This window comes from Micromys minutus (assembly GCF_963924665.1).
Source record: "Micromys minutus genome assembly, chromosome: 10".
Lineage (NCBI taxonomy): Eukaryota > Metazoa > Chordata > Mammalia > Rodentia > Muridae > Micromys > Micromys minutus.
In genome coordinates this window covers 66,656,564-66,674,236 of record NC_137979.1, presented here as the reverse complement: position 1 = coordinate 66,674,236, position 17,673 = coordinate 66,656,564, and the positions used below count along the sequence as shown (strand labels likewise).

The following is a 17,673-nucleotide window of genomic DNA, read 5'->3' as shown; positions in this document are numbered from 1 at the left end:
CAGTTCCCACCACACCTCAGTGGCAGCCTGGGTTGCAGTTATAGCACTAATGAGGACTTCCCACCTCTACCTGTGGGATCAGAGCATCTCTAATCTCTAAACAGGCCCTTCTAGGCAGTGTGGTTCAGGAGGTGTGGCAGCCTCTGCTCTTCAGGCCTTGCTGGATACTTGGCCGCAGTGCCAGGCTCTCCTGGCAGCCAGTCTTCCTTCCTTCATGGCCACAGGAATTCCAGAGAAGTCCTCCCAGCTGGGAAAGTACTTGGGAGTCTCATTTCATGGGCAAGGACTCGGATCATGACTAATTTATCACCACCAACTCAGAGACCTACAACACAGACAGGAAGTCATGGGTCTCTAGAAGTCAAAAGTTTGAACAAAGTCACAGTAGCCTGAACTCAGGGTATTACAGGCCTGGTTCCTGGATCCTGCCTGGTTCTTTACCTCTTCTGGCTTCTGGAAGCACCTATACCCCTAGGCTTACACAAGGCCCTGTGCCTGCAGTAGAATCATTGGAGGATCAAGAACACTCCACTTCCTCATGGGCAACTGTAACTGCCCTGTAACATGCCAAGCCCCAGGCTCACCATGGAAATGAAGGACAAGATTCAGAATGAGGTAGAAACACAACTTTTTGTGAATCAAAGAAACAAAAATTGCTATTTAGAAACTTCTGCTGTTCTGAGGTTCAAGCACTGGTCCTGGAGAAGGAAGCAGAGGAATCACTGAAAATCTAAAGAAGGCCTATGTGCTCTCCCTGACCACCTCACATCAATGCTCCCGAGGAGACCCATAAGCACAGGGTTAGAGGATGTCAAAGCCAGGGACCACAGGTTAGCCATAGATTATCTGTAGGGAGTTCAGTGTCATGATCGAAAAGACACTGGCACAATCTTATGAACGTGCTACATAGAAGTTTTTCTATCCCCTTTTCTGCACTTTCTGATATATATTTTTAAATGGTCTCAATGGCATTAATTTTATAGTCATGGGGAAAATCCTTTAAAAACAGGGTATGGGGAAAGGTCTTAACAGCTTTAAGAAATCCCACTAAGAGACTCCGGGTGGTAAGACTGGCAGAAGAAAGCTGGAGGCCAGAGGGCATGGCTTTGCTACTCTGGTGGAATGTGGAAACTTCTAAAAGGTGGGATACTGGTGTCCCTGGGGACCAGAGAGGAGTACCAATAGCAGAGGCCAGGTCAGTCTGGCTCATGAGGGAAGCAAGGGTAATGCCACAGCAGGTATCCTGTGGGCAGATCTGTTTAGTCTATGGCTCTAAGTTCTTAGGGCAAGCAAGCCATTCTCTGTCTGTACCACAGAGGCACCACAGCATGCCGCTTTTCCTAAGAAAAATGTGACAACCAAGACTTGTGACTAATTTTAGGAGACCAAAATGATGTATATTTTCTTGCAAAAACTGCTCATCAACTCCCAGGCAGGCAGGAAGGCAGGGGAGAAGAGAGATCCTAGGGTTGATAAGGCCTATATGAGGTTAGCTTGCCTGCCTGGATTCTGGCTACCCTGGGGCCAGATCAATATGAAACCACCAGAGCATGGTAGGGACACCCATATAATCAGTTTGATATTCCCCTCACCCTAGTGTTCCACAGGGCGGGTGGGTTCTGCTGTACTCCTGTGCCATGTCACATTCAGTCTTCTAAGTAAGTATCACAAGGCAGGAAATGAGGTCCAGGACATATCAAGGACTGGCTGGGGTGAGGGGTAGAGATAAAGGGGATAAGGACAGTGCAAAGGGTGGGTTGCCTGCTTGCCAGGAGAAGTAGACAGAAGTAGACAGCCACCACTGAATTCCTTGGGGCATACAGCCATTAGGAGGAGGCTTAACAAGCACTCACAGATGTTTCCACTTCCTATCTGTAACATGAAGCCCCAGTTGGTAGGATTGGTGATGGAAGGGGTTGCCCATAATTTGGAGGCTGTCCTTTAGCAAGTCATAGCCTCCCAAAGAATGTTTGAAGAACTGGGAAAGGGCCACACAGTTCTCGGAACTTGACCAGAATGCAGCAACTCTAAGAACAGGGCTTGTAAGCTGGGACACAGACGGGAGATGCCATCACCAGTGAGGTTTGGTCCACAGGTTTAAAAGAGAAGTAGAAGAATCACAGTCCAAGACATAGCATAAGGCAACAGGAAAGGGAGCAAGAGTAGGCAGTAAAGGGGACAGTGCAAAGAGAGTGAACAGTATTGGGGGGGGGGTGTGGACAGTACAGTTGAGGGGACAGTGCTAACAAGGGACAGAGACAGTGCAGGTGGTGGGCGGGACAAGGGATAGAGTCCGTGGGATGAAGGAAAAGGCAGCAGAGAGGATGGTACAGGAGGAGAGGGTTATAGGAGTTGGGAACAGTGCTGAGAAATGGGGCAGTGAGGGAGATGGGAACACAAAGCAGATGGAGGAGCCAGAGAAAAGGACAAATGAGGGAAAAGCCAGTTCAGGGAGAGGAAACCATTGGGGGCTATGTATGGGACTGGAACAAGGGAAGGGGAAAGGAAAATAAGGGGGACAGGGATATGGAAGGAGGGGAGAGTGCAGAAGGGGGAAATATGGAGGAAGAAAAGTATGTGAATTTTGGTAAGAAAGGCTAAATTTGGGGCTCAGGTGGGCCAGGACCTGAGATTCCATCACTCCCCTGGATGAAGTAACAGGGTAGCTTCCTCTACTTCAGAGTATACGTTATGTTCTCTGGGGAGGCAGCTTTCACCCAGTATGATGGCTCTTGCCCAACTCTGGTTCTGTTCCAGTACCAACCAGCCTCGGCCATGAAAAAAAGAAACTCCTTCAAGGAACCAGGTGTCCACCTACACCTATCTGTTAACTACAAGTTGTCTACAAGTGATGTCAGCACCTCTCAGCCCCTTGGGCCCTGCCAGCTCCAGAAGGGAGGCTACTTTCACACCTGGGAAGCCCTGTGCTCTCTTATCTTGTGCAAGCGGCCTCTCTCCCAGATGTGTCCAAAGCAGAGGTTCAGGTGCCATTCACCTGAATCAAGCAAGGCTGACCCCAATCTCCTGTAGAAACAGGTGGCCAGCATACCAGTCCTGTTCTGCAGCTTCCCCATAGACTGAGAGGAGGAACCGGGAGGGGCTCATCTGGGCATGGCATCTGTGTGACCTAGTCCTGCTAGCATAAGGTATCATAATCACCAGCCACAGTGGGGCCCAGCCCTTCACAAACTACTGCTTCGCATCCTCACCATGGGCACCTGTTTCTTGTTGTGACCTGCAGACCTGTGCCAGCACAAACTGAGCTGGCACATACAATGGCTCACACCTAAACTAGCGCATCAGCTTGGTGCTCACTGGCTTTGTCAATCTCTCCTGGGTCTTACCTCAGAAGCTGCATGGGAAGAAGTACCTGACGAATAAACAAACACAATTATTGGGTCTGTTTACCCCTGAGGCCCATAGCTGGAGGGGGAGGGGATCCCCTAATATCTTAGGAACTGGTAAGGGCCACAGAGTTGTTGGAACTTGAACAGGAGGCAGCAACTCCGAGAACTAATGAGGTCCTAGCCAGCCACCTAACATGAGTTCCTAACATGGGACTGAACACAGATCCTCTATAAGAGTAGCAAATGTCTAACCACTGAATCTCTCTCCACATTTGATATTTACTGTAGCCTTTGCCTCTGACCTAAATGGAAATGGAGTTAAATTTCAGGTGAAGATGAGGTCACCAGGGTGGGCCCTAAGTGAATGATCTGTGTCCTCCCAAGATGGAAATTTGACACAGACCCACACATATAAGGCAAGGAAGGCAATACCAGAGGAAAATAGTTACAAACCAAGGATTCCTGGAGCCACCAGAAGCTATATAGTCCCTCCTGGAGTCTCTGGGGAAATGTGATTCTGCTCACACCCATTCTGGCTTCCAGGTATGTATGAATAAAAGCCTGTGTTTAAGCTTTAATTTGTGGAGATTCTTACCATAGAGAAAACCCACACCCTCTGAAGAAATGAGGCCATTAAGTAGGTTAGTCCCTTGGTATTCAGAGATTTGCTGTGTACATTTGGGGAAACCTGGGGTCAAAAGACAAGACTGGTTCAGTGGAAAGGGTGTGGACAGATGCAGAAGGCAACAATGGCCTGGTAGGAGCAAGGGAGGAGCACGTGCCTGAAGCCAGGTAGCACCATCTAGAATTGTCCAATGAGCAAAAAGGTCTTGGGATAGCAGGCCACTGCTAAGCAGAGAAGGCTCAATGCAGGTATCCATCTGATGGGTTAAGATGAATGTAATATTGGGCTCAGATCCTGGTCTTTATTCTCTGTAATGGAAGTAGCCTACATACAGTCTGGAAAGGTTCTCAACTGCAAAGATGGTCTTTTAAAATAGAAAATAAAATGGAGAGAAAATAAAAATGTTATTTGTTCCGTACATTTCGTCATAATAACAAGGTTGAGTCATAGCCATGGAAGCCTCATAGTCATCACTGTAACCTAACTCCCACCAATAGTTCAGGCCAAATCCAATGGACACTATTAAATGGCACACCAAGACATCTTTTACAAAAAAAATATATAATAACTTAGTTTGCAATTTACAGCATTTTCAATAGGTCAGGGCATCCTTAGCTGGGACCTAAGGGGTCAGAGCAGCAGGTACCTTCCTTCCCAGTTTGAGCACCAGGCTGGGCTCCTGACACCAATCTGTAATCTCTATCAGGATTTGATAGAGCAACTGGGACCACAAACCATGGCTTGTTTGAAGGACAACAGTACTGTGTCACCCTGCAAGTCACTCCATGTTGATTTCACAGGGGTTTATGCCCCTTTCCTCTGCTTTTCTGTACATCCTTTGAAAGTCACTAAAGCGTGGGGCACATCCAAGTTGTGCCTCCCCAAAGTGCACATGTCCAGTGAAGAGGAATTCCCCATGCCCTGGTCGTACTCCACACTGAAGCAGTGTTGTGACATGGCCCAGCCAGTGGCCACTGTCCTCAGGAGCTGGCTGGAAGACCTTGCTCTTCTGCCTGTGGAGCCTGCTCACCCGCAGGTGGATGACAGACACTTGCTGCTCTGGTACATGGGTGACATCCTCGATGAAGCCTCGGACAACTGTAGAAGAAGGAGACAGAGGTCAGCAAATCTAATGGGCTCTGTCAGCAATGGCAGGCACATAGCAAGCCACCCTGGGCATGTCCCTGGCTGTCAAAGGTCATGGACAAGAACCTGCTGTAGTCACAAAGTAGTCTTTTGAAAGCTCAGTGGTGAGCAGAAGTCTGTGATATTGATACTGTCAGACAAAGATATCCCCTGGGCATCAGCTACACAGCACACACTCTCCAGGTAAGAACAAGAACATAAGTAAAATGATCTGCAGCTCTGGGTCCCCATCGGGTTTAACAGTGCAGCTCAAAGGACAAGAATGACAAGAGTGAGGGGACAGGGAACAACTTGTATTGGGTAGTTGGGTAGGGCCTAGAGAGTGGAGCAGTAAGGAGTCAAGATTCCACCAAGTGATAGCTCTTGGCTTTTGGATGAGGGGTTGAGCACAGCCAGCTGGACCCCAGCTTAAAATGGCCACTATTATGGCAGCACTTCAGCAAGAACTACCCCTAGTCTCAGAAGAACACTGTGTAAATATTCTGGCAAGGAGCCTCCAACCCTCAGAAAACATCCCTGACCCCAAAAGGGCTTTCAAAACCCCAACCACCCGGGTGAAGAATGAACAGAGCTCTGAGCTGGGGCTGGCTCAGGGACACACCAGGCTGCCTCTGAACTATGTTCCCAGAGCACTTCTGAATTTTTACTGGAAACTGAAGGACTTCCAGAGTCCGCAGGAGGTGTGAGGCTCCTGTGCACAGTGAGAATACACTGACACACCTAGAATGCAAGCCTCAACTCTGCCTGCATGTGTGGTGTGCAGACTCACCTTGATTACTACTCCTGGTGATTGCAGGGAGAAGGCAGGTTCAGCAGCTTCAGCAACCCACCCTCTCATGCACATACACATACATAAAAGAAATCAATGCTGACTTGGGAAAGCCCTCAGACCCTGGAAAGACAACCACAGGAATAGACTTACCAAAGTCACTGGTGCAGATGGCAAGGAGGACCTCAGTGTCACTGCAAGGCCGACAGGGGGCTGAGGAGGAAAGAACAGGGTAATAATACAGCCCAGACAACACTGCTTAGTCACAGACCCTCCCCAATCCTGACACTGCAGAAAAGGAAAGGCCTGCCTCCCTGGCCTACATGTGAGGGTGCATGCTTGAATGAGATAAAATCATGGTGAGACCTCTGGCCAACTCCAACTCTGCCATGGAAGGAATCAGCAGAAGGGGAGGCTGAAGATCATCTTCTGTCAAGCCAGTCATTAATTCCAAGGGATCACTTGCCCTCCTAGTTCATACAGTAACTACAACCACATGAGTCCAGACAAAAGAGAAGGAGTACCATGACATTCCTATTTACTTTGTTAGTGTAGTTCCAAATAAACAACTCTACTCATTTAAAAACAAAACAACAATAAAAGCAAAATTGTTCTTACAAGCCTGTCACACTACAAAACCAAACCCAAGATGAACTGAAACCAAACATGGATACTACCCAACCAAGGTACCCTCCTGCAGCTTCCACACCCACAACCTAAAATGTTGTGGGTATATCTCAGTGCAAAGTAGACCCCCTACTGCAGCCTGATGTCTAACTCCCTAGATCACAGCTCCAAAGGAGAATCTCATTTAGCCCATCTGCCCTGGGCATTTCTTACATCAAACTGAGTCGTATTCATAGGACTCAGGTCTGAGACACCCAAAACCTGGGGCCTTGTATCCTACAGAGAGCCCAAGAGGTACATATACTCTTAGAATGAGCTTCCTTGCTGGTCAACCACTTACATAACTCATTTCTCCAGTAATAGCCACCTCCTGCCCTTCGCCCCACTTCCCCTGGTGTGAAGGAAAACTGTGGCTCAGCAGCTTCTCCACAAACCAGAGTCGATTCAAGAAGATGGAAGCTTTTATCTGCTGTGAATTATGTGTAAAGGCTTTGTCCTCAGTTTCTTGCTTTGGGCCCAAGTTCTCCAATAAACAGAAACCCTGTGGTATGACATCTCAGACAAATTTCCCTGTAATCATGCCCCTGCAAAGACTCTGGGGAAGCCCTTTGTCTTAGGGATCCTTGGTCCTGGAAGAGGCCAATGATATTGCTGTACATTCCTGGAGGTCACATACTCTGACCCTAAGTGGGGGTGACTTGGCTCCAGAGGAACCAAGACTGCACTGAGGTGGGTGAAGGGCAAGCAAGCCAAGAGTTTCCAGGCCAACAGAAATTCAGAGAAGCCTTATCAGGTCCTGAAGGAGTACGCCAGAGACAAAGTCTTGGCGTTTACAGTGTCCTAATAAAGCACAGCTCTCTGTGGACCCTTGAGCTGGGTGTGTCTGGGGCCCTATGCTTTGGACCTACCCCAGAAAGGGGGGTGGGGTGCCTCCCAGCCTAAGCACTTGCTGACTCACCCACCCACTCACCTGCAAGTACTTTTGCTTCTATTTAGTTATCAGAAAAGGGAGAAGCCGCTGAACAAGTACAACCTGTTGGCATCAGCACGGCCCATCAGAAAATGAAACACTCCCACCCCCATGCCAGCTTCACAGTCCAGAAACTTCTGCTGAGGATGTAGAATGACTCCTGAAAGCCAGTTTGCTGGTCCCTTGGATGTCCACCCTCAACTCTGATTGCCCTGTAGCCCCTTTCCTTCCTGTGCTATTTGCTTGGGTCACCACAGTCCTCACCATTGATGTTGCCTGAACCTCAACACTGGAGCTGCTGAGGTGTGTGGCTTTTGTAGCATGCTGTTCATTCTCACACTGGCTAGGAACTAGCACTCATACTGGATGTGGGCAGACATGGGTTAATACAGGAGACCTCAGGGACTAACATTTTGGGCAACATTAGATTCAGAGCACAGTACTCTGGGGAGTCAACCTTAGTTGGTACTTGACCTGTGCCCACAGGTAGGTTTATTGACCCTGGTGACCACAGTCTACCTGAGGGCCCCCTTCAGGTGGAAGGGCAGCAGATGCTAGGGAAAGGGTTAAGTGTTCAGGCCACACAGTGTTGAGAATTGGAGGCAAGGGTCCCCAGAAGCTACACTAAAGCACCTCAGAGTGAAGAGTTAGCTAAACTGAACCAGGGCATCTCCTTCCAATTGGAGAGAAGTTGAAGGGCAGTGACCCCAGGCCCAGAGAGGCCCAGGCAGGCTATGAAACAAGTCCCTAAGTTTTGCCCTCTCTGTGAATTACATTTGCTGTAGAATGTGCTGGTTACAGAGGCTGGCACTGCATTTCCTGGGAGCCACTTTGGAAACCAGACAGGAAGGTACATACAAAGAATTAAGTGAGGATAAAGAAAAAGGATCTAAGCCTTCTGGGGACAGATTCAGGTGAGGGCTCAATCTGAACACAGTTGCCAGAAAGCAGGGAGAGCAAACACAGACAATAGCAGGATGCTAGGAAGGTCTGGAGACCTTGTAAATCAGACTAGCTAGTGTGTGGGCAGCACTGTCTAATTAGAACAGCCAGAATGACACATAGAGTTCCAAAGCAAAAATCTTACACACCAAAGCCCTTTAAGGTCTCCAGTATACCTTGTCATAGGCGGTAGATACAGTGTTTTAACAGGAGCAGAGAAGTAAAACATACCTGGGCAGAGTGGCCTAGGAGCTAAGGCCTAGGCTTCCTCAATGATCACCACTACCAGGTGCCACCCAAAGGATAATGTGTCCCAAGGGTTCTGTGAACCCTTCATCTATGCAAGGAAGTCAGTGAAGACCACACCACTGTTTACCCAATGCTGAGTGAGGATTAAGATGAAAAAAAATTTGCCTGAGAAACCACCAAGGCAGGAACTGACCAGAGGATGCAGAACTCAAAAATCATGCCCTTTGTCCTTTAGCTTCCAGGGCACAGTGCTTCCTTCCACCTCAAGACATGGCCACCACTGGGCATAGTGGTACACATCTTTAATCCCAGCACTCTAGAGTTAGAGGCAGGTGGATCTCTGTCAGTTTGAGGACAGCCTGGTCTACATAGCAAGTTCTAGGATGGCCAAATCTACATAATGGAGACCCTGTTCTCAACAGAACAAACAAGCGAGCAAGCAAAACAAAAAGAAAACAAGACATGGCCTTCAGCCATCGCACCATCAGGGGCACGACCAAACTCTGAGTCTACCAAATGGACCTGAGCAGTGGGGCTCCATGCAGCATCTCAAGCCTATTAGCAACAAGCAGAGCAGGATTTGGAGAGGATAAGTAGATGCGCTCAGAAGCAGTAGGCTCCGCCCTGTGAGTCCAGTGAGCCAGTGGCAGTAATAACAATGAAAAGAAAAAACAACAGTCCTGCTGCCCTGCTCTTCAGTGTCTGAAATGCCTCTGCTGCTACCAACCCCCTCACTTGACACCCCCTTCCAGAGTTCCACAGCAATGGCACAGGTCATAAGCCCACCAGGATGGAAAGGAACCAAACAGAATCTCACCCTTGCTAGTCACCCCATAGTCATTTCTCCTACATAGCTGGGCAAAGAGAGATCAGCCTCCAGATGAAGTAATCAGAGGTAAGGCCTTTACTGTTCTGCCAGATTTCCCTAAGCATAAGAGGTATTGCCATTGCCCAGATATCCTGAGCAAGGACAGAGGGCAGCAGATGCAGGGCAAGAAGCCAAATCCAGCATCCCAGATGCTAGGGTCACTTCTCATATGACCTATACATTGGCCTGGAACAGCACTATACCTCACTGCTCTGGTCTTTCCCATTTTGAGGCAGGTCACAAGGCAACTATACAATCCAAGTAAACATGAAGCTAACACTACAGACATTCGTGAGGACCTATCCTGGGGCAGCAGCAGGTTCTCTCCTTTCTGGGTGGGGATCAAGGCTCACAAGCACATGTACACATTCTCTCATGTACTCTTGTCTGGGTTCCAACCCACAGCACCACAGTTCTCTTGAGTCAGCACAAACCAGAACTGATTCATCTAAGAGCTTGTCTGCCTCTGGCGTAGCCATCCAGGTCAGGTACGCTCTTCCTTCTCTGATGACACTGCCTTAGTGCTGGCTTAGATCTCATTTCTGAAGCTGTACCAAGGCCAAAGCAGGAAAAAAAGGAAAGCCTGCCACTGACCATAGAAACCTTGGAAGCTGTTCCAACCTGAGCAGGACAATGGCCCGCACTAACATTTCACATTATATATTCACTCTTTGCTTAAGCACTACCAGCTCAGGAGCCCCATTCTCCAAGAAAGCCATTTGTCCCAGTTGAGATCATCTCAACCCTGGGACTCAGGTGGTGCTCCCTAGGATGGCTGGCACCCAGCTCTAGGTAATACAGGTTTCTATGCCCATTTTCAGGCAATGTTAGAGTTGGGCCAGAGCTTATAACCACCTCAGTCTGAGTCCCGGTCCTGAGTTCTGATAGTCACTATGTAGTGCCTGACACTGGCAATGCATGCACAGTCACTGCAGGGTTGATTTCACAGACATCCAGGATAAAGCAGGTGTTTGCAAAGGGGCCGGTATTCCCAAGCCTGGGATTAAAATGAAAAACACTTTCATATCACTACAGTCTGTCACACAGAAAAACATCTGCTGTGTCAAAACAAAAGAAAAAAACAAACAAGAAGAAACGAAGCCAAGTCCACAGCATTGGTTATTAGACTCACACGCCACCTCATTTGGCCTTCCCCTGGTTTGGAGAAATGTGTGCCCAAATCTCATCATCAATCAGTTTCCAAAGCTGTCACAACATTGGATCCTGAGGGAAGTAAGGTGATAGGAGTTCCTGACTACTCTATCCCAGTGGGGAGCTCCTCTCAGGTTTACCTACCCAAATTCCCAGCAGGCGCCTGGCTACACAACTCCCTTTCTTAATCTCAGGCCCTACCAGGTACTTGCTGGCATTCCTATCTGGGCTTCTGGCTCTATCTTGTGGAGATGGAACTGGGTCAGCTGTGCTCCTCCTGGAGTCCTTACGTGTCTTCCTCAGTCCTAATATCCATCCTCAAAAGCCTCTGGGATACCCCCAGCTTTGTGCCGTTCCGCTCCCCACCCAAAAACATTTCAAGTCTACGGCAGACACCAAAAATCAGAACCGGTTTGTGGGACAGCTGGAAGGATAGAAGCCCCATCTCAAAGTTATAAACAGTTCTTTGGGGACCAGAACTATAAGCCCTTCTCAGGGAACACAGCCTCCTACCACCTCACTTCCGGTACACAACAAAGAGATGTCTTCTTAAAGGGGTTCTTGGATGAAAAGGCTGCATTCAGTTTTAAGGTCCAATTCTCTCTCACGTTGCAGTCTTTCAGTAGGACAAAGGACTCATGGGACAAGCATGCCACATTGAAGCCATAGATATAGGAATGCTTCACAGAGGTGAATTCAGGAAAGGGTAAGGAAGTAACCAGCATGACCAGGTGAACCTTCAATGTTACCTGTGAGCAAGCAGCAGGACAGGTTAGCTAGCGCATGCTAGTCCATGTACAGGGTACTTACCAGACAGCACATGCAGATCCAGTCCCCTCTGCCCAGTCATCAGCTCATACTGGAAGCCTGTGGTCCTTCTGCTGATGTCCTGTTGGGGTGTGGCCTCCACAAACAAGCCTCCCTGCTCTAGGCTGAAGCACTGCACTTGGCCAGGTTCACCTCTGATGTCCCGCACCAACAGTCTTAGTTCTCCAGTTTTTTCCAAATAAATATTGGCCCCAGAGGAGTCCCTGAAAGGCCTGATGCACACAGTCAAGTTGTGGGCAGGTGAGAAGGTATTGGGCCGCAGGTTAACAATGAGAGCCCCAGCTGGGTACATCCACTCCACAGAGCCCGCTGAACAGCGCAGGTACACCTGCTCCACCTCCTTGCTGTGTGCCTCTCGGGTGAGCCCACTGTGGGAAGAGGGAACAGAGTCAGCCAGGATCTCAGAGCAGAGGTCCCACATGTATCACCCCATGCACATCCTCACTCAGGAGCCACTCATACCTGACACATGTAAAGGGAACCCGCCTTTCTCGGCTTCCAGTGGACTTACTCCAAGAGTAAAGCTGAGCAAGACCAAAGCTCTGATGGTATAGGCCATGCTGACCCTAGATACATCCCATGCTGCACCCCAGGGCACCAGAGTCTTAGTAGCTTCCTTAGCCAAGGAAATGGCACCAGGAAGTTAAAGCCAAGAACAATCTGGGTATTCCAAGACATCTAGCAAAGCAGACCAGCAGGAACACTGTGCCAGCCAAGGTTTCAGACCACTCAAGGAAGTGAAAAGTGAGGATAAAGCTGTGTGTAGAGATGCCCTGGGTGCACTACACATGTAATAACATACTCCAGAGAGCAGCTTCCAAACTAGCTGGAGGAGTTAGCCACAGGAAATCAGAGATTTCGATTTTCTTTAAGCCAACGATCTGGCCATTTGTCATTCATTTTCAAACCTGAAGTTTATATCACCAATTATATTTAAAAAATAAAAGTATAAGGATAAAGGAAACATCCCTATGGCAGGGGGTGGGGAGAAGTCTAAAGAATAAGAGGACCTTTGGATGGGATTCCTAAGTAACAAGGTTCCTAAAGTAATAGGTCTCACGTATGCCAAATGAAAGTCTTGGATAAAAAGGCTGCATTCCGTTTTAAGCAGTATGCTACATAGTGTGAGGCAATACTGTTTTCAAAGCTGCTGAAAATGCAGAAGTTTCTCCTGCACAAACTATAAAGCAAAAGTCAGCTTGTTGCTAAGGTTACGTCATAACCACAGTGGTCTTGGAAAGAAACCAGTAGCTTCAGCTAAGAGTTTTATTACATGAGTTTGGTTCTGATCAGATCTCAGACAGGTTCACCCACATTCTTAGGATTTTTATGCAAAATAAAAAAGGCTTTATCCAGAACTTAGCCTGAGTGAGTTACCAGAAAGCTTTTCTGCAAGAAAATGTATAACATATGGCATACCTTTACTATTAATGACTCATGCTTCCAGACCCCAAAACCTCATTTTGTATACAAGGACTATAGTAGTCTAAGGCTGTAAGTCACCCAACAGGCCACATCAGAGAGAAGCATTGTGGGTGAACCCCTTCTGACCTGCTTCCTACCTCCATAAGGCTCTGGGCCAGGAATAGCCAGCCAGCAGGCAGTACCCAAGACACACATGTAGAATAAACTTACAAATTACAGTCAATAAAACTCACACGAGTTCATCTGACACCTATGCAGGAATGGGCATAATTATAGTATTATATGAAAATTAGACTAAATGGGCACATGGCTAAAACCTAATTATTGTCTTTCTCTTTCTCCTGTCTCCAACATCCAGGGACAACTGACACTTGCACCAGAACAGTCACAAACCTCAACTTACAAATATGAATTATATTCAATAGAAAACACCCAGCATGAGGCTTTGCTTCCTGAGAATCAAGAACACAGAAGCCTCACTACAAAGCATCTGGGAGCCTCAAAGCACCAAGCCTCAGTGCAGCAGAGGTGGATAAAAAGAAAGACTATCCTCCACAGGATACTCAAGGGGACACGAGACCAGCCTACAGTGCCCAGACTAGGGGCTGCCCACTACACTCCACTTAATAGGAAAGGACAACATGAAGGCAGAGAACCCACAGAAATGAGATAACTGTTAGCTCACCTCTACTCAGGCTTTGCTAGCTAAGGGAAGGATTAAGTGTGCATCCCATGACAGACAAGAGTGTTCCCTCACACTCTCCTAAAATATCCAGATCAACAAGAATATGACTAGTCACTTGATACAAGAACTTTCAGCATCAAAACTAGTGCCTGTGCACAGCCCGTGTTTTCATAAGCAGGGTCCCTCAGCCAGACAGATCTTTAATGAAGTCAAGACAGACTTCCACTGGAATACCTAGTACCCCAAATCTCCATTTCAAATACCCAGCACTAGGTCATCTTAAATGACCACTGATCAACGGGACTTTACCATCTTCGTGAGATGTAGATGTATACATCAGCTACACAAAATAAAATAACCATGTTCCACTGCTATGATGAAGCTACAATACAAACAAAACTGGTCCTGGGCTACACAATAAAACTGACAGGAACAATCTGATCGTAGGTAGGTTAAACTAAATAAATGGTGTGTGTGTGTGTATGTGTGTGTGTGTGTGTTAGTTATGTGTGCATAGTGTGTATGTGTGGTGTGTGTGTGTGTGTGTTATGTGTGCATAGTGTGTATGTGTGGTGTGTGTGTGTGTGTGTGTGTGTTAGTTATGTGTGCATAGTGTGTATGTGTGTAATGTGTGTGTGTGTGCATGGTGTCTGTGTGTATGTGTGTGTGCACGTGTGCTCGTGCCCGAGTGCTCACGAGTCCCAAGGTACAACACAATATCTTGCACATTCTGGACAAGCACTGTACTAAGCCATTTCACCAGCATAATGCTTTTCTTTTCTTTTTTGCTTTTTCCAATTGGCAAGGCTCAATACTCAGGTGAACCCAAATTTTAATGGCCTTGTGAGACAAAGGATAGATTCCAGATTGGTGTGAGCAGGGCTTGTTCAGATACACTGCTAATACCCACAACCCAGCTACTGGCACAATGCAAGGGTCTTTAGAAGGACTTTGGATCCAAGTGAAACCAAAAGGCTCTGCTGCTAAGTTTTACCTTTTATTTCCTACCTTCCAAGACAGCCCAGGTGTGACTACACCTGCTGAGTTCCCGCTGATCATAGTGGGAAAGTTCATGGTCCACATTTATGGCACTGGCTTATCAACATGAACAGAAAAAGGGATTTCAAAATTTCAAACTTGATTCCTTGGAAACACCTAGAGCCTACATGAGTTAAATGGAGTGGCCAGGGATATGGAGAGAAACTCCCTTCTTACCAGAGGCCAGAATCCAACATTTTGAGGCTTGCTCCACCCAATGATTTGTTCTAGACTGCTTAGAAAAAAAAGTCATAAACACTGTGGAGTAGCAAGCTTGCCAGCTGGGCAGTAGTCCACTGATCTGTGATGTGCACTTATAAGTTGGGACCATGTCTACAGCCAAAGGGGGTATTATGTGTTCTCCTAATCCTATCTTCCCACCTACAACTACCAGATGCCTTTAGCACATCTACAAAGAGATGTGCCCTGGGAAAGAGGCCCTCAAAGGAATCCCAGAATAGGAATGAGTTGGGGGAGAAGGGCCAGGTAGGCATAAGGATGACTGGACACTTCCCCCTGCTTACACACCTTTGGAGGACCTTGGCCTGACTCTGGAGCTAGGCAGGAAAGAGGGGAAGTCCAAGGGGACAGGTAGCCAGCTCACAATGCCCAGACTTGAGTTTGGGGGCTGCCACCCCAGCAGTCACATGCATCATATGGTAGTTAGTCAGTCATCTGGTTCCTTAATTGGAAGGAACAACATGAGAATGAATCCACAGAAATAAGATGTCTTTTGGTTTGTCTCTACTCAATCCCTCACTACCTGGGGGAAAGCCACCCCTCACCACAGATCCCTGTGCTCAGGAAAAGGTTGTCTTTCAGGCACAAAGTCTTCTAAGAGCCTAGAAGAAAAGCAAGGGTCTGGAAACCTCATTCAAAAGCCAGCGTTCTTGGTTGCTGGTTTTGGTCTGCTGGAAGAGGGCACCCCAAGACCTGAGGTTAGAGTACACTAATTCAGTAGTGCAGGTTGTGAGCAGAGAGTTAATTACCACGGGGAAAGAGCAGCCCGGTAAGAGCTTGGCATCACAGGCTCATGGCCAGCCCTGTGATGGTGATGGCGCCAGCATTCCCGAGGCCAGTCCTCCCCCAGATCCAATCTCCTCTTGTCTGCTCCAAGCTCTACTGACTGACTGACTGCTTGCTCTTGCCAGGCAGAAGGGATTTCTGCTGGAAAGAAAGCTCCGACTCCCTGAAAGACGTGCTGGAGCACTCAGGAGACAGCTCTCAAATCTTTCTGTCCAAGCACTCCAACAGGAGTCGTGATGAGAGTTGACTTTGATCTCTGTGGTTTCCTCAGAAAGTCAGACACTGTAACGTATACAAGATAACCATAGATGCCCTGCTTACGGAGATCCGGGGCACTGCTCAACATCCACCTTTCTCAGAAAACCCTCTTGACCAAAATCACCCATCACACTTACTGCCCCATGAGCCCTCTCTTCACTGGAGTCTGTGCTTCAGACCAGATCGTGTACCTCCCAGGGCCTGCGCAAGCGCCCTGCCCCGTGGGATGAGCTACACCAGACCCCCATCGCCATCCCAGTCCACGTTTTCAGTTGAGACCCGCATCAGCTCAGCGTGCTATGCAAACCGCTGAACTGGCAACTTGCAGCGTAAAAAAAACTGGCTCTGCAAAGAGAGGGAGGGGGTCGGCCGCTGTGCCTGGCGCATTCCAGGCACAGTGTCTAAAGTAGCTACGACTCCTCAGGCACCCCGCCCGCGCACGCTTTTGACTAGTACTTCTTTCCATAAGTCACACTTCAGTTAAAACAAGAGTAAAAAGTCCTCCACTGTCACCGCTGATGGGGACGAGAGAGAGGTGTCACAGGAACCCTGCGCCCTGTTGCCAAGGGCGGCTTGACCTTCACCGAGCCGGCGAGGGGCTCTACCCTACTGCATTTGACCACGGACAGGTGTAGATCCTATCTCGTTGCCCCAAAGACACGATTGGTGCTGCAGCCTATACCAGTCTATTTCCCTAGATGAGCCCAATCCCAACACTTCCCCAAGGATCAGAAATCCCAATCGTTGGGAGGACCGAACCTGCAGCCCATGGAGCCCAGGAAACACTCTGGGGCAGTGGAAATACGCGCGCGGAGAATGGGCGTCCTCCGAGCTGGGACCCAGATGCCACAAACTCTTTTGTTCTGAAAGCAGAGCTGGGGCAGGAGGTCACCAGATTTGGCCAGCATAGCTGTCCCTACCCGGCAGGCACCACCAGCTCTGCCACTCGCTGCTGAGGGCTCCGGTCCAGGTCCAGGCGGTCCACGCTGGAATCGCCGGCAAGACTCACCTCCCCTTCCAGCTGCACAGGTCGCTGGAGTATTGCGCGCTCGCGCCGCCCAGCAGCAGCAGTAGCAGCAACAGCAGCGGTGGCGGCGGGGGCGGACCCGGCCCAGGGCCCGGGGACCGAGGCCACTGCTGCCCCGCGCGCCTCCGGGCCGCCCACACCGCACCCCGCATGCTCCGGCCGGGTCTGCGTCCGGTGCGTGCCTGCAGCCACAGAATAGATTCTTGAGGATGTGCAGCGGGAAGCGTGGGTTCAGGTGCGAGCAGATCACGTCGCGCGCCTACAACCCATCCCGGCTCGCCCCTGGCTGCCCACCATAGGAGCTGCCCGAGCCGCCCAAGCTGCAACCAGAGAAACGCGCCGGCTGCACCTAGAACCTCTGAGCTGGCAAGTTCCCGGACCGTGGTCTGGCTCAGCTGGGGGGCGGAACCGTGAAGCCACCCCGCCCTCGTCCGAGCTCCGCCCCCGCCTGGCCTTCAGCCCAGGCCAGCAGTTCCGCCCCGCGCGCCAGCTCACAGATCTGCGTCCTGCCAGCTCTGGCCTGGAACGCCCTGGTGTCACGCTTCAGATACTCAGTGGGCAGCACCTCGCAGCACAGGACAAGGGAAAGTGCAGCTCGGAGTGGGACAAACGACCTTGCAAAGGACGGGAACAAGGTCAGGGAGGAGGGCTGGGACGCAGAAGCTGTGGGGAAGGGGATGGGTGAGTTTGG

At 49.2% G+C, this 17,673-nt stretch overlaps 1 protein-coding gene across 1 annotated transcript; it reads right to left on the bottom strand.

Moving 5' to 3' along the window:
* Positions 1 to 4,505: 4,505 nt before the first annotated feature.
* On the bottom strand, positions 4,506 to 17,325 carry METRNL (meteorin like, glial cell differentiation regulator). Its single transcript, XM_080922257.1, has 4 exons — positions 16,965 to 17,325; positions 11,506 to 11,891; positions 6,041 to 6,100; positions 4,506 to 5,070 (listed from the first exon to the last, which is right to left on the bottom strand). Exons 1-4 carry the CDS (start codon positions 17,132 to 17,134, stop codon positions 4,751 to 4,753), a joined length of 936 nt encoding a protein of 311 aa, XP_080778383.1. The 5' UTR covers positions 17,135 to 17,325; the 3' UTR covers positions 4,506 to 4,750.
* Positions 17,326 to 17,673: the final 348 nt, after the last annotated feature.

Excerpts from the sequence above, each read along its gene's own strand:
- METRNL (XM_080922257.1), bottom strand. The coding sequence starts at position 17,134 with ATGCGGGGTGCGGTGTGGGCGGCCCGGAGGCGCGCGGGGCAGCAGTGG. Across the intron at positions 11,892-16,964 it reads CTGTGCAGCTGGAAGGGGAG|TGGGCTCACCCGAGAGGCAC; the intron begins GTGAGTCTTGCC and ends CTCTTCCCACAG. Across the intron at positions 5,071-6,040 it reads CATCTGCACCAGTGACTTTG|TTGTCCGAGGCTTCATCGAG; the intron begins GTAAGTCTATTC and ends CTTCTTCTACAG.